Below are 27,182 nucleotides of genomic sequence, written 5' to 3'. Positions count from 1 at the left end.
GTTATGAAACATTCCAAGCAATCATGAACTTAAGTTTGAAGATGTTTCCCTATTTGTAATAAGAAGGTATTACTCATTAGATTGGACCATGACGAAAATGAATACATTACAAGGGACTTATAAAATGCTCGGCCTCTTCTTGTTCAGGTCAGTTTGAAAGGAACAAGGTCCTTGTTTTGGTAAAAACCTGGTAATAAAACTTTGAAGATCTTTGCAACGGAGTGTTCAATTAAAATGTATTTCATTTTTGTTGTAATCTCCATGACATAAACTGCTCTCTCTTTACAATCAATCTAGTTACAACAGTTGTTGCAGTTCTTACAGCAGTAACATTGTGACTTCTCATACAGTACGAGGTGAGACTCTCTCTTTCACTTACGCACTCTCTCTCTCCCTCTCTGGACATGGGGATATTCTTTGGTGGTCTCATCATGTTTGGATTATCTCTTAAAAATCATTGTCCTTTACTTTGCAGAACAGCCATGGTGATCTACACAGTAACGTTACACACAGGAGATAGGCTTTCGGCGGGCACCTACAGCCATATCTACATCAAACTGCGTGGCACTGAGGCCGAGAGTGAGAAAAAGATTCTAAATTACATTCGGTGGTTTTGGCGAGGACAGGTAAGTGCACCCAATTAAACCAACAGTATGGAGTTTTGGACTAAAAACTATCAGTCAATGCTACATTTAATGGAAGATAATTGAAAGAGTGAGTATAAAAGTTTTATGGAGTAATGATAAAAATAATAATTTTTAATTTAAAAACAAAAATGTTTCTTCTCTGAATTTTAAACCCAACTGCATATTATTATATATTTGTTTACCTACAATGGCCCTAATACGCCATTGTACATATGTCTGTTTAGAAGCGAGAATTTAAGATACACTGTGAAGCTTCCCTGGGAGAGCTCATATCTGTCAAGCTCTACTCCAAGCCGTTTATGGGTCTTGTATACGACCAGTGGTTCTGCGATAAGATCACGATCAACACGCCAGAAGGAGACGAGGTTTTGTTTCCGTGCTACTGCTGGCTTGACTGGGACGAGAAGCTCTATTTAAGACCTGCTAAAGGTAGGCACTCCAGTTTGTGCACCATGTGCACACACACACACACACACACACACACACACACACACACTTTTGTATATTGCAGAATAAAAGGCATTTATCTCAAAACAAGGTTAGTGCCCCATGAACTTTTGGCGGTTATATGAGCATATATAATCGCTTAGTACAGCCGTAGCTGGTTTTAAGTCTACCATGTATGGTTACGTTTTTATGGCTTATATCCCAACTGTCAATGGAGAAATTGTATTGAATTTTTACTTCCGGAACCGGCTGTGGGCGGGACTGTGATGCTCTATAGCAGCTCTAGAATAAAGTTATTGTCCAGCTAAAGTTTGAATATATGTGTGCAGGCGTGTAGTCCTTCCCCACAAATCAACCCTCAACATACTACTTGTCTCCGTTCCCGCGGCGGTAAATTGCGGGTGTGTATTTGCAGCCTCTTACCGCTAAGAGGCGCTACAATCACAGACTTTGCAAAGTGTCAGTTTATTCTCTCTATCTGCCGCTGCGCCGCGGCTCATTGAGAGCGATTGAAAGCTGGTAGCAGATCAATTCAAATGAAACATTGAACAAATTCATAATCACAATACTGAAATTACTGAAATTAAATTGAATAAATTTAATAATGAAAAATATCAGGCTACATCAACGAGGCTTTGCAAGAGCATATAGACGTTAACTTGACTGCATTCGGACTATTGCTCTGTGGTCAACGCATCAACATGAGCCTCGCGGAGCTTCAAGCGATCTGAGATCGAATCTCAGTGTTGCCGACGGGCGACAGCGTTTATGTTTTTCCGTTCTTGATGCTTAAATATGTAACTGTTTAGTGTTTATTAAAGTCAAGCATCTTGTTTAATTATCAATTGTACATTACAACATAAATTTGCTACATTCCAGTTGAGCCTCTGCACAGACGACACATCTGATGAAGGAAGACTGTCAACCGATTGCACCAGAAAATGAAGATGATGAAGCTCGTCTTTAAATCTGCTAAATTATTGTTTTGTGAATCATTCACGAAATTGAGATGACTGACAGTGATACCCGGCCATAGCAACGGAAGACATTTTTCAAAACAGATCGAACAAATCAGAAAAAGACTTTCAATAGCCTACAGTAGGCTATTGCTTTCACACACACACACACAAAAAGAAAAAAAAAAATGTAAAAGAACACTAAATTAATTAAGTTTGAAAACCCATCGCACATTTCAAGGTTTAAATAAAGTGTCGGGACAGTTTATTTATTTAAAACAGGGTTGCATCGAGTTTAGAGTTTATTCCCTTTGCGATGCAAAATAAGAAACACAGAATCTTATTCTTGTGACATTTTACATGTGTATTGCCAACGAAATTGCAGCTAAGTTAAAAAATTAAAACGGTACAAAACGAAAATAGTTCAGAGCAACATAAATTAAGAACAGGCGTTTTTCTTTGCCTCTCTCTCGCGCTGGATCTCTTTTTAGTAAGTTTATTTTGTCTCCCTCACTGCGCGCGCCGGGTCTCTCTCGAAATTAAACATTTCAGGGTAAAAACTCATCATACAGCTGATAATACTGTATATGTCGCTGCGTGTCATCCACACAAATCACAAAAGAAAAAACTGTAAGAAAAATACCTTTGTTGCTTCAAAGCCTTGCTGAATTCACCTTACAATAAAACGAGGTTGATCGCGAATTAAAGAGCTCTGTATCTGCTGCTCACTCCCATTCTTTCATGGCATGAACGCGTTTCATCAACAGTTCATGTTTGGATAATGCCAGATTGTTAACAATCACACACACTGCTCACACACTCTAAAACTCAACAAAACCAATTGAAACAACTGGATTGAACACTTCAATTGAAATTGTGTGTGGACAACCTTTAAATGCAATCAATAAAACTACAATATTTATAATTTAATAAGATATAGGGGCTACATATGGACTTTTGGAGATTTTGAGATTTATCCTTAAAAGAATGTTGCCTTTGCCTGCTCATCAGGCTGGCTATCCGACACTCTCCATATGAAAGACGGAACATTAACACCTATTGTCCTGCACCCCCACGATAAAGCCACTGCTTAAATCGCTATTCTAGACATTAGGCTATTAAAGTGTTGATAATGAAGGAATTAAATAATTTAGGCTACATGTAGTAATATTTCTGTTATAGATGTTTTTTAACAATATCGCAACATTGAAAAATAAATTTTATTTATTGAATAAATACATTTTTACAATTTAATTCAGGGCGATTTAGCCTACATTTAATTAGAGCGAGATTTTCCCCCTTTCCTCATCCTTTCCTCATTGGGAAGCGCTCACATGATAGCTAAACATGTTTGAGTAGATCCTCTGTACCTCTCGGTTTCATATGGATTACATAATCAGGCTTTAAGGCCCGTTCACACCAAGGACGATAACTATAAAGATAACGATAAAGATATAATTCTAAAAATCGTTCTCCATATTAAAGAATAACAGAGTTCACACCACAACTATAACGATAAAGATATGAGGAACGATATCGTTGGGATCACTTTCAGAACGATTTTTTTCCAGCTGTCGAACGATAAAACACTGACAGCCAATCAGAATCCACTCTAATTTAAAGGTCTCGCGCATTTAAAATGGATCTGGATCATCCGGACGCGCGTGTGCTTAGAATAAAAAGACCGTTATCGGTCGTTGGTGTGGACGCATATATAGTTATCTTTATCGTTATCTTTATAGTTATCGTGCTTGGTGTGAACGGGCCTTTAGACATAGCCGATTAATTTCGTATCGTGACTGAGCTGAGGCAAGTGGCGTTCGGTTCATTTGTGTGACGCGCAGTTCCTGGAGACAGAGACGACAGACAAACTTTTGTCGTTAGCCTAATATGAATAAAAGTTTACAGTTTTGAACGATGTAGGCTACTCTACTCTTATCTGTATGACCGAAAAATTGCAGAGTAGCCTATTAAGTTATTTTAGCTGTTAAGATCTTAACTTATTTTACTCGAGTTAAATAAATCCAAATGAACGTGCCGCCGCGTTTGTCGAACACTAATTCAACATGCCAGAATAAAACCCGACTTTAGAACAATGCATAGCGCCGCTCGTCGTGGTGTGTGAAAACACTTAATTATAAACTTCAATATTTCATTCAAAACATCCTCAAACCGCTTTGTGACATTCTGAAAAGCCGAGCATGCATTACGGCCACTGGAACCATGAACGTAACAGAATACTGGTTCTGATTTTATTGTTTGTCGTTTAAACGTGCCTGTTGCATATCTTTATTTTATATATTTTATATGGTCTATTGGTGAAGTAGCATTGATTACTGTGGAACCATATGTTAAATGTTTTTTTTAACATAACTGCTTTTGAAATTACGATTGGAATTATTATAGGCTACAGATGTAAAGTCATTCTGTTGTATAATTTTTGTTTCTTAGTGTAAAATGGAAATGCATGGTAATTTTATTTTATAAATACAAGCAAAAAACTGTGGTGTAACTGAGTTTTAGAACTAGAAAAATCTCTCTGCATCAATAATAGGCTATAAAATGCATTAATAGGCTAATTCAACAAAAAAAGTTGGTTCGAGATTTGAACCCGTGTCATCTAAATGATCGAAACATACGTTCTACCACTCGGCCATGAATTTACTCGTTGTGAAATGCCCAAACGTTGGTTACTCCACTGTGTGTTCGCTCACACAAGCGAGAAGCGCTCTTCATTTGTCTCATTCCTCAATAGAATAGTAAAAATAATCAGCTTCATTGCACATAATCTATTTCTGTTTGTTATTTTTGTTATTAATTTATTTACATTTTTTTTTTAATCGCGCTGCTCCCCGGGGAATAGGCTTGTCGCCCACCGACGTCTAGGCCTACAATATGAAATATAGGCTATATTGTTCTCGTCTCTATTTTTAACTTTTTATTCGATTTTTCTGTCCGTAGAAAAAATTCTATTCTGTTTACCATAGTTGTAGTATTTCATCCTTACTGTTAATTGACATTAACCCCACTTACATTACGGCAATTGGAAAAATGCGGCAATTGCTGCTGTTTTGCACAATATCCCTTTGCGCCACCTGGCGGTCATTTCGCGAATGACTTTGAAATGGTTTATGGTTTATTTTTGCCACAACATTTAGTTTCAACATTTGCATTTAGTTTCAAAACCACCGCGGCAGCTGGCTCGACGGTAATAGGCATTCTGGTTGGCTACCTACTGTAATCAGCAATATTTTAAAATGTATGCGATGTTTAATGGGGAGCCAATGCAGTTTTGACAGAACTGGGCTAATATGGTCATACTTCCTGGTTCTGGTAAGAACTCGAGCTGCTGCGTTTTGAACCAGCTGTAGTTTGTTTATTAAGCGTGCAGGGCAACCACCCAGTAGAGCATTACAATAATCTAGCCTTGAGGTCATGAACGCATGAACTAATTGTTCCGCATTTGTCAATGAGAGCATATGACGTAATTTAGATATATTTTTAAGATGAAAAAATGCGGTTTTACAGATACTAGACACGTGACTTTCAAATGAAAGATTGGTATCAAAGAGCACACCCAGGTTCCTAACCGACGACGAAGACTTGACACAGCAGCCATCAAGTGTTAGACAGTATTCTAGATTTTTGTCCAATAATCAGAATCTCAGTTTAGGGTTAGGGTTAGTATGATCGGTTAACGGTCAGATAAGTGTGATTTAAACCAGGGTTCACCAATCTCGGTCCTGGAGGGCTGATGTCCTGCAGAGTTTAGCTCCAACCCCAATTAAACACACCTGAACCAGCTAATCAAGGTCTCACTAGGCATACTAGAAACTTTCAAACAGGTGTGTTGGAGCTGGTTGGAGCTAAACTCTGCAGGACATCAGCCCTCCAGGACCGAGATTGGTGAACCCTGATTTAAACCATGCTAATGCAATTCCACTAATGCCAACATAATTTTCGAGTCTATTTAAAAGAATGTTGTGGTCAATAGTGTCAAATGCAGCACTAAGATCGAGTAACACTAATAGCAAGATACAACCACGATCGGATGATAAGAGCAAATCATTTGTAACTCTAATGAGGACTCTAATCATTTGTAACTCAAATAAAGTATAACTCCTGCACAGGGTCAGGACTAGAGATTACATGGCTGTCATTGGCCGCATTTCCATTACCCTTCAAATGGCACAAATTGAAATTGCGAATTGACTATACGCCCAATGGAAACATGTCAATTTCGCAAAAACTCACATTTATTGCAAAAAAGTTTTTACGCTCACATGAGGTGGTTTTTCAGGCAATTCGAAAAATAAATATTTTGCAAAATTGCAATGGAATAGCCTGGGTTTCCCCATGATGTCTTGCGCGCAGTGCGATTTTATTCACGCTGCTAGGCAGCCTGGACACCATGGACCAGATTTTCGCCTCAGCGAGGGGACCAATCACAGAACGGGGAGGGAGCAGCAAGATGATGACGACGTCTATGCGACACACCGAAGCAGTTTGTTTATATCTATGGGTCCAACATGGCATCAGACGCGAAGTTACCTTTCGATGCAGCCTTAGATAGTGTTCTAAGTAGTTTAGTCTTCTTCAGCCATCGTCTTCTTCCTCGTCGAATTTCTGTCGCTCTACATACGTCATCTGGTATAATTGAAACGATTGGCTATGAGCTACGTACAGGCGCATTTGATAGACATTCGTAGCGCCCAATAAACGACTCTGGGCATTCGTAAACCACGCCTCAAATACGAGAAAATGAACATGTGGTTCCCAGACCACGTCTCAATGAGACGAGGTCTGACGTTAGCCAGGCTAGCAATGGAAACAGTTTTTGCGCATTTATAGTCACCTGACGTAGATGACGCGGTGTGTTTGGACAGAATATGAGACGGAGCTCTTTATTAAATTCATATAAGACAAAAGAATTACAGGAATAATGGATTCTAAACCTCAAATAAATGCCACAATCAAGACCTCGAAGCAGATCTGAGGGAGAAACACCCAGAAACTCCTCATATGTGCCGCTCTCAAGTATAATAAGGGTCGTTCCTCACCATTAATGCTTTGAAAACACACATACATCTCCTTCCATTAATAATAATGGCCAGTGCAGTGGCTGGGATATAGTACATAAACCCACCAACGTCTGTTGCAATGGTTTTTGGAATGATTTTACTTATCGCAAGAGGAAAAAATTAAGTTTTAGTCGCATAACATCGGTTAGCCTAATGGAAACGCCATCATTTCTCAAAAATGTAATGGAAACTCGCCTATTGTTGTGATGTTCATTGGGTGATGGCATATTTTAAAAAAAACATATTTTTTAATGTATTTCAGAAGACTGTGCTGTATTAGCTATAGGCTAATGCTACTATTCACCTTTTTCAAATAAAGCACATTTGTAATCAAATTAAAGTGTCTATGAAAAATGTTGTTATCATCAGGTGTCTTCAATAATGCTCAATCATCACTCAATTAATCACGTAATTATCTCATTAACTTTAACACTGCTTCAGAGTTAATTTAACACTCTTGAGTGTGGAGTCAAATAAACTCCCAGGAGAGTTAATTTAACACTCTTGAGTGTGGCGTCAAATAAACTCCCAGGAGAGTTAATTTAACACTGGAGTTTTTGCTGTGTATGAAAAATGTTTTACATGGATGACAAATCATCGTCCTGTGGTCAAGAAACAATATATATATACATATATACATATATATATATATATATATATATATATATATATATATACACAAAATATAACCTACATTTTTTCTTTCAAAAATGTTTTCGGTTGCAAACATAAATTTAGATTGTGAATTAATGTTGGCATTTGCATTTCAGCTTCACTGGTGTTCCAGGAGACCAACCAAATAGCCCAAAAACAAAGGATGAGGCATCTAGAGGAGCAACAAAAGCTATTCAGGTTGGTGGGCAACAAGTCGGGTGTGACAGCAAAGTGTCTGTGTTATATTAAAATAAATTCAGAGAAATTAAATTCCTTCCGTTGAAGTACAGCTGAATATTCTACCCCCAGTTGGCGTGTCTATGCTGAGGACACGCCTCAAGTTATCAATTGCGACACTCCCCTCTGTCTGCCACCTGAAGTCCGATTCTCTTTCACAAAGAAAACAGAGTTTTACTTCACCGCAGGAACTCAGTAAGTGACCAAGTCATTTTAACCCTCCTGTAGTGTTCATGTCTTTGTTGCACACTGTTCAGTGTTCACGGGTCTGCTGGCCCCAATATTTTGTTTTTAGAACAACACAACCATAAGAATTTAAGAATTTAGGGAAACAACTGAACAGGTGTCGACTCTATTTTAATTTCAATTACATGCAATATGGACAGTAGGCCTATTCATGGTCAATCTTTGCCATATAGGCTTCCTCTTCCAGATCACAATTATTGGTAGCGGCAGCAGGTGTAGTTTCACTCTGCATAAAAATTAGGGAGAAGACATATTCTCGTGCTTAAAGGACAATTCCGGCGCAAAATGAACCTAGGGGTTAATAACACATGGGTACCAAGTTGACCGTTCTCTGGGATGTGTTTTCATGCTAATCGAATATACCCAGTTTTATCTCGAACCACAGATTAGCTTATAACGCTAGTATATAGGGCATAGGGTAAGTAAAAAGAAAGCGCTAGTTAATACCACTAACAAGGCTCAAAATAGCCCCACCCTAACACGGTAGCATAATGAGGGTCCCTACATGCAAACCGAAGCATTGAGAACTTTGTACAGACAGTTTAATAAGAAGATACTTTATAAAGACAGTACACTTCGCGAATACAGGCAGGAGCCATCTTTGGAAAACAGTCTTGACCAGTCACGAATTCAACCCAAGCGCTCTTTGGTGACGTGGATGATTACGTTACTGTTGATCATCTGTCCATCATCGTATAAAGCCCGCCCTGACAATTTGATTGGTCCGAACAGCTCTGGTTCGAGCATAGTTGCTCCGCAACGGATCAAGTCCAGACCGAACTTCCCGACCTCAAATATTGTGGGGGGGGCTAAGTTCAGCTGGCATCCAGGCTATAATGTAATGGTAACTCTAGAGATGCATTTAGAGAGTTCGTTAGTAAGCCCATGACAGCAAGCTTAACCATTTCACCATTATTGTTAGGACAATGGACTGTATCAATGTTTTCTGTTTGTAGATTAGCCTAAATATGGTGTTTTTTTAGTTATAGATTGCACTGGTGGAAATGCTGAATATTTAAGCTAGATTTAACTTTAAGTATACTTTAGTTAAAAATGAACTGTGTTGATTTAAAAACATGATCCATGTATAGTCAGTGTATTTTGCATGGAAGTGGATGGCATTCGCAAAATAGCTTTGTCTCCAAGACAGTAATGATATAATATCTAATATTAACTACAAAGATGCTCACAACTAAAGCTAGGATGGACCATAGGTAGTATATCAAGGCTAGTTACACTATTAATGTTTGCACTGTGTACCTGTGTATTCTGTGTGTGCAGGTTAGCTGCTCTGAAGCTAGCTGGATTAGCTGACAGCAGAAAATCGTGGGAAAGCATTTGCCAGCTGGAAGCAATCATTTGTGAAAACAGATCGAAAACCATTGGTACTCATCTTAAATGAATGAACTGTTCAAAATGACTGTATTGCAAATAACATGTAGCAACCCTTACGTAACAAATTTATATGGGAATATACAGCAAAATATAATGCGATATATTACATAATTAATTCCCGTATATGGGAAACTAGTGCTTATATATTTTTTAATATACTGCAATATATGCATTGACCATGTATGGCTATATATTAATGAATATAAAATATTTATAAATGAAGACAAAAATAGCATTACATGTAATATTCACAAAGTTTTATCCTTTATTGTGTACGTATATTGCACATACATGTTCCCATATAAATGTGAATGTATGTTCACACACATATATATATATGCACGCATGCACGCACACACACACACACACACACACACACACACACACACACACACACACACACACACACATTCATGGAATGAGTTACAACAGATTTCTAGTTCCCATCATGCTTTGCTTCTTATAGTTAGGGAAAGGTAGGCATTTTTTTTTTGGCAATCTGCAAAAAAATTCCTACCAATAGCTTTTTTTTTTAGCATGTGTTCCTATAGGTGTCTAGTAACACCTCCCAATTTATCCACGGCCAAATCCTCGGGGAAACGCCTGGAGAGGCCATTAGTTTTGAGTAAAAATGACTCCAAGTCCATACAGAAATCCATAAAAAGTGGTTTTATTGAACAATTATAAAACAAAACTTCCTAAATCAGTTTAAAATTTAACAAACCTCATCCAACTCCCCTATATCTCTCTCACTCATGTTATCATCTGGCTGGTTGATGTTCTGGCAAGAGTTACCATGACAGTTCCCACAAACAGAAATACGCTTGACCCCTTGCTTTTTACAGCAGCACCTGAGAGTGTCACATTCCCCTGCACAGTTGCAGCTGACAAACAAGGTAGTCCAGCGCAATAGCATCTGTTGTAGGGACTGGCACATAACCTTGTTCTCCTTGTTTTCATCCATACTCAAGGACATCCAGTGATGGACTTTGAAGCAGTAGCCGATCTCTGGTCTGGAGATATGCCCGCAGAGAGTGCTGTGCTGCAGCTCCTGTAGTCGGAGGCAGTTTCTCAGACAAAGTCCATCACTGGATGTCCGTGAGTATGGATGGAAACAAGGAGAACAAGGTTATGCACCAGTCCCTACAACAGATCCCATTGCACTGGACTACCTTCTGAAGTTTGTCAGCTGCAACTGTGCAGGGGAATGTGACACTCTCAGGCGTCAAGCGTATTTCTGTTTGTGGGAACTGTCATGGTAACTCTTGCCAGAACATCAACCAGCCAGATGATAACAGGAGTGAGGAAGATGCAGGGGAGTTGGATGAGGTTTGTTCATTTTTAAACTGATTTAGGAAGTTTTGTTTTGTAATTGTTCAATAAAACAATTTCTGTATGGACTTGGAGTCATTTTTACTCAAACCTAATGGCTGGGATAGATTCAGCACCCCTAAAAACCCCTAGTTAGACCTCTCAAAAGGTAATATTGATTTAAAAAAAAAAAAAAATCATTATTTTTACCCAGGCCGTCTGGGCTCAGATTTGCAAAAAAAAAAAAAAAAAAAAATCTTTCCCTAACTGTTACTGTTAAAGGAGAGCAAATGTTCAAATTAAGTGTTATTTAATGTGTTCTGCTCAATATTAATATAGGGCTGAGATCTGTTGGTGTTTATTGTTCTATTATTTTTTAATTAGAAAGGTTTTCTGGTATATCTGAGTTTTTGGAGTTACCATTGTGCTGAAGAGTAGAGCCTGTGGTTCGGTTGATGATTGGCCATAGATCATTTAAACTATAATTATTATATTTAACAAAGTAATGGCTGTGCACTCCTCAGCACAGTGATAGTCTCTTGGATAAATACTTAAGTACATGCAGGTGTGCTTGTGCTTTTGTTAATTAGCTTGAAAATATGAAACACTTATAATGTAAATTAATTAAAAAATATATAAGAAATATATTACATTCTATATTTATCTCTCTCTCTATATATGTGTGTTTAAGTTGTATGAGTAATTATTAATATATCTGCAATATATTACACATGCAGTACCATATCTAATCACATATATATCTATATATTATGAAGTGTATTACTGAATATAAAGTTACATACATTATGATATATTAGTACATATGTTGTCCGATATTTTTCAATATATGAAAAGCGGCAATTCCTTATGTATTATTCAATACATTGTAATATATTAACACACTATATTATTCTGTGTATTTTCAAATATACTGTTAAACCATTTATTATATTGATCATTCATATATTGGAAATATATTTTCGTTCCGTAAGGGATATGTTCTGACACAGCATGCTTTGCAGAATACTGTCAGGAGCACTGGGATAAGGATGACTTCTTTGGCTACCAGTTTCTGAATGGCCTCAATCCCATGATGATCCAGCGCTGCTCAACTCTGCCTGAGAACTTCCCCGTCACAGATGACATGGTCAAAGACACCCTAAGAGGGAGCAGCTTGGAGCAGGAGATGGAGGTACGCTACTTGCTAATGGCAATGATTTGGAATGACTGGGTCTGGTTTGCTTTGGTTTTGTCTCATTTCCTGGGTTTCTTCATTCTTTGGTGTGATCTACCCCCATACCCAGAAAGGGAACATCTTCCTGTCTGACTATAAGATGTTGGACGGGCTGGTGGGGAATGTTGTCAGTGGCAGGAAGCAGTATCTCACGGCTCCCCTGGTCCTGCTGTACTGCAACCCTGAAGGCATGATGAAGCCCATCGCCATTCAGGTGCGTATCTTGCATCCGGAGTGCAGAAATCCACAGGTTATGAATAAAACCTCGGCTCTTTGAGGGAGAACACAAGACATCACGCTGTATGGGATATCGCTCCTTGAGCATGTAGAGGGAATAGAATTGGCTTCAGCTGGGAAATGCTCAAGAAGCGATATCCCAGGGTGACATCGAATTGCTTTGACCCAAACAGAACTACGTGGTCAGTCTTTATTAAATTAAATACAGATGAATAAATCTTGAAAGATGAGGTAAATAACCAAATTATTACAAAGAAACAAAGAAAAGGTGATATATAATGTACAACTGATGAGTAGGCAAACATGTCTGAATGATTAAAAATTAAATAAACCTTTTTTTTAGATGTCAATGTCTTTAAAAATAATTACCCAGATTCCCTCAGAAACCGTTTGTACCATTTTCACGGATGTTCAAATGTAATGTGCACAGTTAAGGCAAAAGCCCAGCAAAGACAACCCCATCTTCCTCCCAACGGATTCAGAGGCCGACTGGAAACTGGCCAAGATCTTCGTCCGAAACGCAGAGTTTGGCGTTCACGAGGTGGACTTTCACCTGCTGAGGACTCACCTGCTGGCGGAGGTGTTCACCGTGGCCACGTTGCGCAATCTTCCCTCTTCACATCCTCTCCACAAGGTATTGAATCTGTCGCGCATGAGTTGGTTTGACGTGTGAACGGCGAGGGCTCATAGAACAACCGGGCCGTGTTCCAGACATGCCATATCCACAGAGAAAAACAGAGAGAGAAAGCATGATAGAGAGTTAAAGCTACACTGTGTAGGATTTTCTCCCATCTAGCGGTGAAATTGAATATGACTACCAGCTGAATATTACTTTCTAGCCCCTCCCATTTCGAGGGCGTTTTAACTACTATGGTGGCCGTATTATTTCAAATCTGCCGGCAGTCGCGAGTAATCTCCCCCTCACATTCGTCACGGCGCCACTGAGTGTAAAAACGCGAAAGGCGAAGCTTGAATTTCCAGGTATGTCCCTCTTTGTCTAATGTATTTTCAAGATGGATGTGCAACATGGCTTCCGCCATTCGAGCGACTCGCTCGTATGTATTCTAAAAAGCAGATTATACACTTACAAGAATAATTAATTAGTTGAAGTTATTACACATTAATGAGAATGTATAATTTTGAAAGAACAAAGTGTTTTTTGTTAAAAATCAACTTAAAATATTATACAGTGTAGCTTTAAATAATGTAGGTTACTTCTATACTATTTGAAGGCAGGGGAGTTTTCCAGCTGTAGTCTGTGGTCACAGCTGTTTATTTTACCTCAGAGATGTGGCTTTGTGAAAAAGCCTGCCCTTCATTATTTGCCTTTTGGAGAGCGAGACTGAGATATCTAAAGCCTGTGGGCACAGACAGTGTTTGGAATAGGTAACAACGTTATTTTTTCAGTAACGGGGTAATCTAACTAATTACTTTTCCCGTCGTTACAACGCCGTTAACATTACTGGACGTTAAATGCGGTGCGTTACTATGCATTGATTGAATAAACTGTGTAATCCGAACGCACCCCTGGCTCGCACAGCTAGTGAGGAGGTGGGTTAATAACGAGGTAAGCGATTATGATTGGCTAAGGCAGAGTCATGAGTTTCATGGTAGCCAATCAGAGCCAGTGTTTTTTACACACATGCCAGCACACGCGCCCCACACACACACACACACACACACACACACACACACACACACACACACACACACACACACACACACGCTAAACAGAGATTCAATGAAGCAGCAGAGATGGCGAGTCAGGAGCAATCCGATAAAAAGTTGGCATTTTCAAGGTGGAGATATAAGCACTACTTCAAATTCATTGAGGTCAAAGGCAAGAACTAGGGGTGGAACGGTACATGTACCCGTACGGGCGTCATGGTTTGGTGCATACATTTACACGGAGAATACACGGTATAAAAATAAATAAAACTCGCGTGCAAATTAATTAATGTAATGCGGAACTACTGTTATACGCGGGTTCTTTAGGGACACCTAATCTGTAGCCCCGCCTTAGCTCTGAACATGGCTCTGGAGCAGGCTGCGATGTAAAGATTGGAATGCTGGAATGTGTTGTGTGTGTGTGTGTGAGAGAGAGAGAGAAAGAGAGGCGCGGACGCGATCGAAAAGGCGCAAAGTGTTTACATTTGTGTGCGTGCGTGTGTGTGTGTGTGTGTGTGTGTGTGAGGCGCGGACGCGATCGAACAGTGGAAACAAAAACATTCCGTAATTTTGTTTATACAGGACATTCAAACTGCAAAGTGTTTCCAAATTCTTTGACATAATAGCAACTTTTTTTTTTTTTTTTACAGTAACGCAAATAGTTACTTTCCCTGGTAACGAGTTACTTTTATTATAGAGTAATTCAGTTACTAACTCAGTTACTTTTTGGAACAAGTAGTGAGTAACTATAGCTAATTACTTTTTTAAAAAGGGCACCTATTATGCAAAATTCACTTTTACATGGTGTTTGAACATAAATGTGTGTTGGCAGTGTGTGAGCAAAACCACCCTAGAATGATAAAAATCCACCCAGTGTTTTTTTTATAATCCCCATAAATCATAAGCACTGTCTCAGAATGAGCTGTTCTCAGATTTGGCGCAATGTGACGTAGAATTGCACAAGCCCCTCCCACGACTGTTGATTGACACTTCAGTTTGGGCATAGCCCCGCACTGAGTGAGCTGGACACAGAGTCCGCCATTGTTCGACGCTTGAGCAGCTGTAGACCAGAATGTCTCCTAAGCGATTGAGGTGTGTTGTTGATGGATGTAAGAGTGAACATAGCAGTCTTCATTTACTCCTGTTGTTACTCGAGGACGGATCTGTACTGTTTGTGATCAAGCTTACACTCTCCGGAGCAACAGGCCTAACGTGACTGGACACGGAAGAAATGAAAGTGCGATCTTTTGTGTGATGTACAATAAACTTCACTGAACTCATCAGTATATTTTGGTCATCATTCGGACGGGGTTTGCTACAGCAGGCTTGTATTAATAGTGGATAAAAGCAGATGACAAGTAAATTATAACCATAATTAAACTAAACTATACCTGTTCTATCTCCATACAGCATATATCCTCTGGCTCTGTGGGCATTATTGTCCGACTCCGAGTCGAAATGAACACTGCTTCTGAGAGTTTCTGTTCTGATATTATAAGATTGTCCTGTCTCTGACTGTGCGTTCACACCGGACGCGAATAGCTGAGCACAAGCTCGTGAGGCTCCACCCCCTGGGCCGGCAGGAGCAGTTAATTTGCATTTAAAGGGATACACACTAAAACAGACAAAAAATGACAATTTAAACATGCTGTAAAAAAATATCTGTTGGGTATTTTGAGCTAAAACTTCACATACATACTCTGGGGACATCAGAGACTTATTTTACATCTTGTGAAAAGAGGCATAATAGGTGCCCTTTAAAGTAACGTTCCCAACACTGGTCACAGACTACACAGAACATTAGGTACAAGTAATGTCTTACTAAAACCCATTCATCTCCATCCCAGTGGGCATTTGATGTCAATTTAACATCAATATGACGTCAACACTGATGTCAAAATTACGTCACGAAATAGGTCAAAAATGAAAGTCATATTGATGTCAAAGTGTCGATGTCAATTTGATGTCAAGATTTTGACCTCTGCTGATGTCATTTTGATGTTATTTTGATGTCATGCTTTGTTGGCATTTGATGTCAATTCAACAGTTATTTGACGTCAAGATGTCATGATGTTGCTGTCATTACAATGTCAAGCTTTGTTAGCATTTAATGTCAATTATACACCCAGAAAACACAGTACGTCAATGTGACGTCAGTCAGACATCATATTTTGGTTGAAAATGAAAGTCAAGTTGACGTCTAAACCCAACGTTTGTTTGGCGTCAAGCTCCAATGTCAGATAGATGTTGAATTTTGGTTGGAATAACCATCGCAAAAAAATGTGACATGCATGGCAGCACATTAACCCCCTGAGGTCGGCTATCGCGCCGGCGCGATAGGCTCGTTTTTTTCCTTATCAGTGAAAACAAATAAATAAAATAAAATATCACTTTTTATCTTATATGCTTGTGTTATACATCAATCAATCCTGTTAAGTGTGTATTATTTTTGTGTATACTCACAATAAAAACAAAGTGTTGTGCTTTTCGCCAAATAAAGAAAAATAAACACGAAGCGAGTTCTGCCTTCTCTCTGTCCGTGTAGTCCATTCTGAAACGCGTCCGAAAATGAACCATAACTCAGCGAATACTCAGTCAAACAGACATACAGACACACAGGCATGAAGCTTGAATTCTCTTCTTTTAAATGAAGTAATTTATATAAAAAACAAATATTCTCATCTTGTGAAATCTGTATTAAAAGAGAGCGATTCCAGTCGAGCTAATTAGAGCTCATTCAGATGTAATGTGACCCCGCCCCGGAGAGCGCACGCTATTCAAACGCAAATGTCTGAGGCAATCCACGCAAACTGTGAACGCCCACATCAGCTCGAGAAAACACATCAGATCATTGTACTTGTTTACACAGTCTCGCAGCGCTGTGAGGAATAATACTATAATGGAAAATTTACCTCAGAAGTACGAGGAGCAACAGATCCGAGGCTATGGAATAATGTAGTAAGTTTTTTTTTTCATTCTCAAGTGCGGCGCGTATCTGTGCATGAATGAATGAATGAACGGCAGAGATGCCGCTGTTTACCACAACTGGCAAAAGACGGTTTAAATTTGAATCGTTTCTGTCTGTGAATGTTTCGCTTTTAGCAAACTGTATTGCTATAGGCTACTGAGTAAAAATCGAGTGAAATATGTTGAAATAAAATGTATTTGTATAAGCAACGTATTAAACTGCAAATTAACATTTATATTTCTTATAATAAAAACGAAAGTTACTATGTTACAGACATATGAAAGACAACATTTCATTGATTAGTTTTGGATAGATTATACATTTTTACTGTAAAATATCTGCCACCTCAAATAAGCTTTTGTTTGCCAATTTTTGCTCATATGTTAAATATAGTATGTTTTGTCAAAAATAATCAAATAATATGTTATAGTGTTTACACCTATATTCAAGTAATGAATCCTTAACTTTGAAATATGTATGATAAAATGTATACTTTAGTTTTCACAAAGAAAGATTACACTTGAATTGTTGTTGTAATTGTAACCTTTTTAATAAAAAAATAAATAAAAATACAAGGTAGATGTAAACAAACTAATAAAAGGTAAATATAAGCCTTTTCTTTAAAAAATTTTATTGTGTTTTATTAGTGACAAATTTGGGGAGAGGATAAATATTCCAAAACTGAAAATACAGTATGAGAATTAACTGCACAATTACTAGACATGTTTTCCTTTTGATATTATAGGCCAATTTGCAAGCACAATTTGTGGAAAAATAAAAAAAACACGAGATGCTTCCAACTGTTGCTCTTGCATTCTTTCTTGTGACACACCTGAATGAATGGCTCATTAAGTATGCGGGCCCCATTGTCTCCAGGTGCGAACCACTAAATATGCATGATCGTTGATGCCCACTCCGCATATTGCCTTTCCAGACAGAAAGTGTTTTGCAAAATTTAAATCAATGCATTGTGTTATGTGAATGATTAGGCAGGATCAAGAAAAAATGAAGAAAAAACTCTAGGCGATGACATCCATTAGTCAAAAGTCTTATTGACACATATTTAGAATGTGTTTTATGGCCTTATTTCAGAAACTTTAGTTTTTAGTTTTTTCAATAACCATGCATAAACATTATTCTCTCAAAAATACAAACATGTACATGCATGGTGCTCACATATGATGGTAGTCCTGTTTGTGCTAGATAGAGTGAATTTACACCTTTGCCATTAATATGTTTATAAGCAACTGAAAAAAGCAAAAATGTCAGGGCATGTCAGAACATCTCAAGGACCCCAAAAACACCTTAGACCCCAGAGGGTTAAATCTGTGACGATCTCAGCAGGGGAGGAGTAAACAACTCCACAAACAGCATTACCAGCTTCTCTTATTACTAACCAGATTTACTTATTTAATTTCTGTTTTAATGAAATCAATAGTTGTATTTTAAAGTCACCATGATGGTGGTTAGCGTTTGCTTTAGTTGTGCTCTTGACCCTTGACTTTTTAGTATAAAAAATTCTCTGGCTGCTATAATTGTGTGTTTATAAAGCACATTTGTTGTAGCTAAAAAAGCCATGAGAAAATTAGATCAGATGATGTTGGCTCTTTATTGATGATGACAATGATATCAACATGTAATTGCTTGAATCCCTGATCTTATTTAGTGTCTAATGTTTTGATTATATATGACTTGTGTTTTTAATGTTTTATAATAGAAGCCATTTAATTTTACAGCATGAGAGCAATGTTGTTTATCAAATAATATAAAGGATTTTAAAAACATTTAGTGCATTAAACTTTTTCCTCTACATTATTACTTAGCCATCAAGAATCAGTGTATGACTCTCAACAATGGTGACAATCAATGAAATGCTTCATGCAGTGCATGCTGGGTACCACCAATCAAAGCTCACCCTTATCTCCCAGCATGCATTGCGGCTTTAATAAATTATGCAGCTGGAGTTGATCTGATTATCTGAATATTTAGTTTGATTGTCACCATTGTTGAGATTCATATGCTGTTTCTTGATGTCTGTGTGCGTCTAAGTAATGCCATAGAAGAAAGGTTTTTGTGTACTAAATAGTTTTTAAAAACCAAGTATATTATTTGATAAACAACACTGCTAGATATGCTGTAGAATCAAATGACTTCTATTATGAATAAAACAATATTAAAACCACAAGTCCTAGATAATCAAAGCATTAGACACTGAATAAGATCAGGGATTCATGCAATTACATGATGATATCGTCATCATATTCATCATCAATAAACAGCCAACATCACCTGATCTCATTTTCTCATGGCTTTACATGAGAAAATTGTGCTTTATAAACACACAATTGTGCTTAACAATTGTGCTTTATAAACACACAATTATAGCAGTCAGAGAAAAGTTTATAATAAACAGTCAAGGGTCAAGAGCACAACTAAAGCAAACGCTAACCACCATCATGGTGACTTTAAAATACAAAATATGATTTCTTTAATCCGGAAATTAAATAAAGTAAATCTGGTTAGTTTTAAGTGAAGCTGGTAATAAGTGGCCATGCATTTCACCTTTTTGTTTGGTTTATTCCAACCAAAATTCAACGACTGCCCAACGCTGGAGCTTGACGTCAAACAAACATTGGATTTAGACGTCAACACCACTTTCATTTTCAACCAAAATCCAATCCGCCTACAACTTTCAAGATCATTTAGGCTAGGTCTTTTAGATGTTGAAAATGAGTCACATTGATTTACAATGAGTAATAAATATACTTTTTCAGACATTGTTTTGACATAAATTTCACATCAATTTGATGTCTTATTTCCTGACATCAAATCAACATCGATTTAATGTCAATGATATTGACCTGAGATGTAGGGACCAGAAAAAACATGTCAGATTGATACCTTTGTTGGGCATCGTTTCAACCACAAGGAAATAATTACAAAATATAATGAAAATATGCATATTCATACATGTCATACATGGTGGTCAAAATCTTGACTATTTGTTAATGTCAAATTGATGTCAAGGTGCCCGCTGGGATCTTACCATTCTCTCAAATGTAATTATTCTGTAATTCATGTAAGAATAACTGGAAGTCACATACAAAAGCAGGCTTGCAGGTACAGGTACACACGCAGGTGCAATAACGCACGCACTCACAGACAAGAAATTAAAATTCATTCTTTATTCATATATTTTTATCTTCAAAGAATGTGAAGGCAGTGAATGCTAATCTCTAACTTACTTTTCCTTCTGTAGCTCCTCTTTCCCCATATGCGATACACGCTCCAGATCAACATCATGGCCCGGAGTCGACTGATATCCACGGATGGGGTCATTACAATGGTATGCATATGTCATGGTTAAAGAGCACTAAAGGTTCAGTCTTCAATTATAATCCAATACATTGTTGAATTCAGTTCACTATCCTATGTACCTGCAAACATATCTTGTAAGATTGGTACAAAAAATACATTAATGGCTCTTTAATGTTTTCTGTGATGACTGACATCTTGAACAGTAGATTGCTAAATTGCTAGTAAAAGATTGCTAGATTGCCTTTACTAAATTTATAATTTTTTATTTAAAAATGTGGAAATTATTATGGGATTTGTGGTGACAGAACTTTGTTATACAGTAGCCTTTGACCTAACTTTGTCATGTCTTCTCTCCATTAATGATACCACTCTTAGTATGCAGGAGTAGGTGGAGAGTCATTGGAAGAGTTGCTGAAGCGTGCTACTGCCTCCCTGACCTACAGCGCCCTCTGTCTTCCCGATAACATCTCTGAGAGAGGCCTGGAGACTGTGCCCTGCTACTACTACAGAGATGATGGGATGATACTGTGGAATATCATCAACAAGTATGACTACCAGTGGAGTTTAGTCTAGTGTTTTATTGATAGGCATTATGCCTCTCTCTCTCTCTCTCTCTCTCTCTCTCTCTCTCTCTCTCTCTCTCTCTCTCTCTCTCTCTCTCTCTGTGTGTGTGTTACATAATACATCCAGTTTTTAGGGCTGAACTAATACATCCTGGTGCAATTTCTGATTCATATTTCAACAAATACATCGTCAATTATACAGGTTCATGGGTGTAGTCAGTAAGCACATGCTGCACATGTACTGTGTTGTAAGTCGCTTTGAATAAATTCCTGCTTAAGAAATAAATGCAAAGCAAATCTTCAAAAAAAAGTAAAGCTGTAAATATGTAAACCTGGAAAACATCTGACTGTGAGGTTGCTTACAGGTTTGTTGCAGCTTTCTTGTCACACTACTATCAACATGATGAAGACGTGCAGAAGGACACAGAGCTGCAGCGTTGGATCAGTGAGATATTCACCAATGGCTTCCTGGAAAGACATTCCTCAGGTCTGTTATCAGTCCGTTATCAGGGCTGTTGCAGTTGAAGATGCTGCAAGTGTGATTTCTGGTGGGATAAAAATGTGTCTAGACAAGTCAAGTTATCTTCATTTATATAACGCTTTTAACAATGTAGATTGTTCCAAAGCGGCTTTACAGAGATACAAGGATAGTTTAAAGTAACAGAGATTGTTTTGGCTTTATAGCAGTTCTTGAATAAAGTTATTTTCCAGCTAAAGTTAATTTGATTGATTCACTTCGGTCGCAACGATCATTAGTTATTAAATTAGGGGCCGCCAACACGACACCATTCTAACAGGAAACTCTACACAGACTTTAAACGTGAAACCTGTGAGAAACGCTGATGGCGCACATGCGTATTACGAGTTCAGTCTATTGGTATGCGCGTTTGAATATATGTGCGCAGGTTTGTAATTCCCTACAAACCAAGCCTTAAAAAACTGCTTGTCTGGCCTTAACATTTTTGATACAGAATTTTGTCACTTCGGGGTAGATACGCAAACCGCATTTTCCCCACAACGCTTTATCTGTAGAGTGGTAAAGGGATCCTCCTTAAGGAGAGACTAGTTGGCACTTCAGCACCCCGCTATGACATCGGGTCCAGGCGCAGATCCTTCATCAGATCTGGATACGGCCTGGATCCGGCAGGCTGCGGGAAAACCTTGGGATAAACAAAGACACTAAAATTAGCGTAGACGCCATTCTTCAGTCAATTTTGACATTCTAGGTATTATTAACTGGCCGGAATTTTGAGATCACAGTAGACGTGAAAGACTATAATGCGTTAAGAGCTCGCTCGTTTTGGACTAGCTGTAATTTGTTCATTAAGCGTGCAGGGCAACCACCCAGTAGAGCATTACAATAATCTAGCCTTGATGTCATGAAAGCATGAACTAATTGTTCCGCATTTGTCAATGAGAGCATATGACGTAATTTAGATATATTTTTAAGATGGAAAAATGCAGTTTTACAGATACTAGACACGTGACTTTCAAATGAAAGATTGGTATCAAAGAGCACCCCCAGGTTCCTAACCGACGACGAAGACTTAACAGAGCAGCCATCAAGTGTTAGACAGTATTCTAGATTATTACGTGAGGAAGTTTTTTGTCCAATAATTAGAATCTCTGTTTTTTCAGAATTAAGTAGTAGGAACCAATGAGTATGCATTTCCAACGGAATTGTTGCCATATTAGGACATTTAATCCAACAAAGGTTTCCTTTCTTTTGTGTGTGTGTGTTCAGATTAGTATTTGCACAGCATAAGGTATATAGAATCATAGATTTTCCATCTATTCTATCTATCTATTCTATCAATAAGTTTTGATATTTGCTTTGAGGCACAACCTCTTTTGTAAACCCCACTGTAATTCACAATTTAACCAGGTCAAAGTTTGGTTTATGGCTCCACTTTCCATTTCTCTGTGTGTGTGTGTGTGTGTGTGTGTGTGTGTGTGTGTGTGTGTGTGTGTGTGTGTGTGTGTGTGTGTGTGTGTGTGTGTGTGTGTGTGTGTGAGTGCGAGTGAGTGAGTGCATGTATAAATATCCTAAACTGAGTTCCTCACAGAAACAGCCTTTCATTCTTCTTTACAGGAATACCATCACCTTTTCAGACATTGAAAGAGCTTATCAAGTTTGTCACCATGGTGATCTTCACTGCATCAGCCCAACATGCTGCTGTAAACAGTGGACAGGTCAGTTAGTACAAGTCAATTCACTTCCAATCACACAGAGCCATTAAAGCTGCAGTCCGTGATCCTAATCTCATACACTTTCCCTCAAATCCAGCGAATTGCTCCACACATTCCTCTAGCTGTACGCTGAGTGTCACGTGTTCATGTATTTTGATTCATGTGTATAGTTCTGTTCCCATATTTTGCGGCCTGTGTGTTAAGCCGAGTGCACACTGTGCGATTTTGGCCACGATTTGGCCGTCTGAGAGAAATTCAGCAAATCCTAAAAGATTCCTCTGATCTTTGGCTAAAATCTGAAGTCTTTGATCGTTAGTTTGACTTCTGACCGCTGCGATCACATTTTACCACCGACAGAATTCTGGCAGTGTCAGAAGATTTGAATCTCAGTCCTGCAGTGTGACTTCTCCTATGACGACCGTCAAATAGTCTTTGTTTTTCAAGACAAGCCATGACCAAAATTAACGTTAGAGATTTCTTTGTAGCCCCCATTTCAATCCTGTAACGTGTAACGCAGCTCACTGTCAGCGTCATTGATTGATGATGTAAAACTCCTGACGAGTTTTCTTGCATTCGTACGTTTTTAACACGTCTTGACTGTCGTACAGTCTGATATTTATGACAACTGAGATCTTGCAGTGTGACATGGCTTACAGCGAGGATCATGTTTGTCTGACAAGCAACTTCTTGCTTGTTTATGGCGGTTGGCATACAACTTTTAGGTGCATTACCGCCACCTGCTAGTTAGGAGTGTGGGTCAATTATATACATATATATATGATAGAAATATTACTTACATGTAGCTTAAATAATTTAATTCCTTCATTATAAACACTTTAATAGCCTAATGCTAATGTCTAGAATAGCGATTTAAGTGTGAATTGCGACTTCTCTTTGTTTTAAGTCAGTCTCAAACTCAGATAGCCTGTGGGGGGTTTGGAGGGGCAGTTCAGTGGCTTGTTCGGTAGCCTTATTGTACTCCCAATCGTGTTTTTTAACTTCCCACCAACATACCCCTGCTATTGATTCAGATACTACTGTAATATCAACTGTTGTCTCCTTCACATTTATAACATTTATTCTTGTACCATCCCCATTATTAATACATACTAGGTTTAATACATACCTTTTCTGTAAAAGATACTAGAAAAGGTGGTATCCTCACAACTATGTTCCTTTTTAGAAAGAAATGATATCTGTGAGGATTTTCAGTCCGGATTTAGACCGTACCATAGTACTGAGTCAGCTCTCGTTAGAGTCACAAATGATTTGCTCTTGTCATCCGATCATCCGAGAACGCTCGCGGGTGAAAATGTAAAAATATTTTATCAGATGTGCCTTTCGTTTAGACGGTGACGGCGTTTTGGGGCTTAAAAACGCAAAAAAGTGAAACCACCCTCCAGAGTGGAAATCTTAAAAACGCTCCACCGTCGCGTTCCCGTCTAAAGGGTAAAAACGCAAAAGTGTGCTAGACGCGCGGACTTGGTGTTGTTGTGTGGCAGTGCTTCACATTGCCATCTAGCCGCTTGGAGTGCATACTACATCGAATTTCACACACTTTTGCGTCACCATATGCACGCAGATTTCCCCCCCATAACGCTCGTCTAAAAGCAGAATAAAAAGTGATAACGCAACGGCACTTTTGCGTTTTCTCTTCAGATCGTTTACATGTAAACATAGCCTTAGTGTTACTCGATCTTAGTGCTGCATTTGATACTACTGACCTGGCTTTAATTAGTTCAGTCTTCCTCCGTTCCATGATTTCCTCCGTTACAGATTTGATTAGAGTCCTTAGTTCAGGTGTGTCTTGTTAAATAGTCTCATTAGTTCCTCTGTTTGTGGTGTACTTAAGCCCTGTTTAGTCGTATCCAGTTGTCAGTTCTAACGTCTTGTTTAGTTGGTTGTTCTATTCCTGATCATGACATTCTGTTTTGTAAAGATTTGAGTTTGTTTTTGTAATTAAAGTTTAAGACTGCCGCACTTAGATCTTGTTTCATCTCTACTGCAAGCTACAGTGACATTCAGTGTTCGAGCTCAAAAACCCTCTGTTGTTCTGGCTCTGATTGGGAAACAAACATATAGACCGAGTTATATACAATCCCAGCTAATCAAGCTTCAGCAGCATTAAGGGGAGGGTTTTCACTTTCTTGATATTGAGCTCAAATGTCAACAACCTTTCACGAACCCATATTTGCAGACTCTACTTTAAACTGTTTCTGTTATTACTGTAACATTACCTCAAGAAGCTTTAACCTCCTAGGGCAGCGGTTCTCTTAAGTGCACAGGAGATCAGCAGAAAAACAGAACACAGACGTTACAACGGCTTTCAAGTGCGTGAATAGTGGTTTGCGCTCTGCCTTGATAAAGCAGCACCAATTCCACTGAATCATTCTTCTTAAGACTGTTGACTTGTCACCAGATTGTGTTTAAGGGGGGCATGACTAAAAAGTTTGAGAACCACTGCCCTAGAGCAAGTAGCCCAGGACGACGAGAAAAACCTGTCAATATCCACTTTCCATGGCCTAAGTAATGTGAATTATGCGCTCTTGTTATTCTTTATGAATATTTGACTTGTATATCACATTTCTCACTAGGGCTGTCACTTTTGTTAAAAAATCCTGTTCGATTTTTGAGACATAAGTGTTCATTGAATCGATTGTAAAATCGAAAATTGAAAAAAAAAAAGCCAAATATGGGCAAATCCACGGACAACTAACAGGCATTAAGACGAACGTAAAGAGGGCGTGCCGCGCCTGACGCGCTCAAGTCAGCAATATTTCTGATGATTTATTGGCGTGAAGTTTCGCGCACAATGACTAGTGCAACATTCTCGAAAAGCAATAAGCAGAGTGGACTGCCATAGCAGCATATATGAAAAACATTACTGCAGGCTTCAACATGGCTGTGTTTACGATTAGAAATGTCAAACAAATTTCGCCTACGTAGGCGTTTGTAGACCGTAGCCCGAATCTGTATCTGAATGCATGAAACTGTCTGAATACCGGGAAAATTCACAGTTTTGTAGTAAAAAGAGACACATTATGCAGAAGGATCATTTGCTGTTATGCGTGTTTGTCAGAGCCTGCAGTTGCTGTGTGACGCGTGTTCGCTGCGGGCATAACATGACGAGCTGGACGCGCTCCGAGAAAAGACCGTTAAAATCGATTCCCTATTTTCGTTTTCGAAACTTGCGTTGGTTGGTCCGATCGATTGTGCAATCGATTTTCGAACGTAAAGTGACAGCCCTATTTCTCACAAATTCTTTCCCCCCAGTATGACTTTGGCGGCTGGATGCCTAACTACCCCACTGCCCTCAGAAAGCCCCCTCCCAAGAAGAAAGGCCAGACCGATGAGCGCACGATCCTGGAGACCCTGCCTGATGTGGGCACCACGGTGAATGGGATGGCTGTCCTGAAACTCCTGAGCAACGACTCTGCAGACCATGTGAGTTTTCACACCATCAGGGTACATGTTAAAAGACTGCAAAATGGTGTCATATTACTCTGGATGACAATGGCTCACTTACACTGCTTTCATTCCTCTAGTTTGCATTACCTGACTGTTACATTACAAAAGAGGTTTAGCAAACTGTAAGCATAGAGTTGCAGTGGGCTCTTACAGAGTATTAGTGCTGTCATGCGTAGTGTGTTAAACATGTTTCTTATCAACGTGTTATTTACGATTACAATCTTGATACTCTGTCTGTAGTACCCTCTGGGAAAATTCCCTGAAAATCTGTATGATGAAGAGGTCCCTTGCAAGCTCATTGAAGAATTTCAAAAGGATCTGGAGGAGTTGTCCGATCTCATCGAGAAGCGGAACAAGAAGTTGGAGCTTCCCTACACCTATCTGAGCCCCAAAAATGTGGACAACAGTGTAGCCATTTGAAAGGATACAGTAGTCCTTAATACATTTGTCTTTCTATTAATAGCTTTGTAAATAAAAATAAAGACCAAAGCAAAAATAAATCAAAGTGAATCATGGATGTTGCCTTTCAGAGAAAATAAAAAATGATGTGAAAGGCTCTGCT

The 27,182-nt window shown here is 38.6% G+C and overlaps 1 protein-coding gene across 3 annotated transcripts; it reads left to right on the top strand.

Annotated features, from left to right (window-relative positions):
• On the top strand, window positions 1-27,182 carry LOC307145520 (hydroperoxide isomerase ALOXE3-like). 3 transcript variants are annotated; one of them, XM_079848763.1, is made up of 16 exons: window positions 1-147; window positions 298-356; window positions 476-626; window positions 872-1,076; window positions 7,902-7,983; window positions 8,095-8,217; window positions 9,550-9,653; window positions 11,997-12,166; window positions 12,279-12,422; window positions 12,876-13,079; window positions 20,341-20,427; window positions 20,775-20,944; window positions 21,328-21,449; window positions 23,055-23,155; window positions 26,426-26,596; window positions 26,861-27,181. In XM_079848763.1, the coding sequence occupies exons 3-16, from the start codon at window positions 483-485 to the stop codon at window positions 27,038-27,040; spliced, it is 2,007 nt and encodes a 668-aa protein (XP_079704889.1). In that variant the 5' UTR covers window positions 1-147; window positions 298-356; window positions 476-482; the 3' UTR covers window positions 27,041-27,181. The 3 variants fall into 3 exon arrangements, with proteins under 3 accessions (XP_079704889.1, XP_079704888.1, XP_079704890.1); XM_079848762.1 differs by having other exon boundaries at window positions 146-190; window positions 26,861-27,182; XM_079848764.1 differs by lacking the exon at window positions 1-147 and adding an exon at window positions 151-179.

This window comes from Squalius cephalus (genome assembly GCF_949319135.1).
Source record: "Squalius cephalus genome assembly, chromosome: 18".
Lineage (NCBI taxonomy): Eukaryota > Metazoa > Chordata > Actinopteri > Cypriniformes > Leuciscidae > Squalius > Squalius cephalus.
Note: the sequence above shows the minus strand (reverse complement) of the source record. Positions and strands in the feature narration are given on the sequence as shown.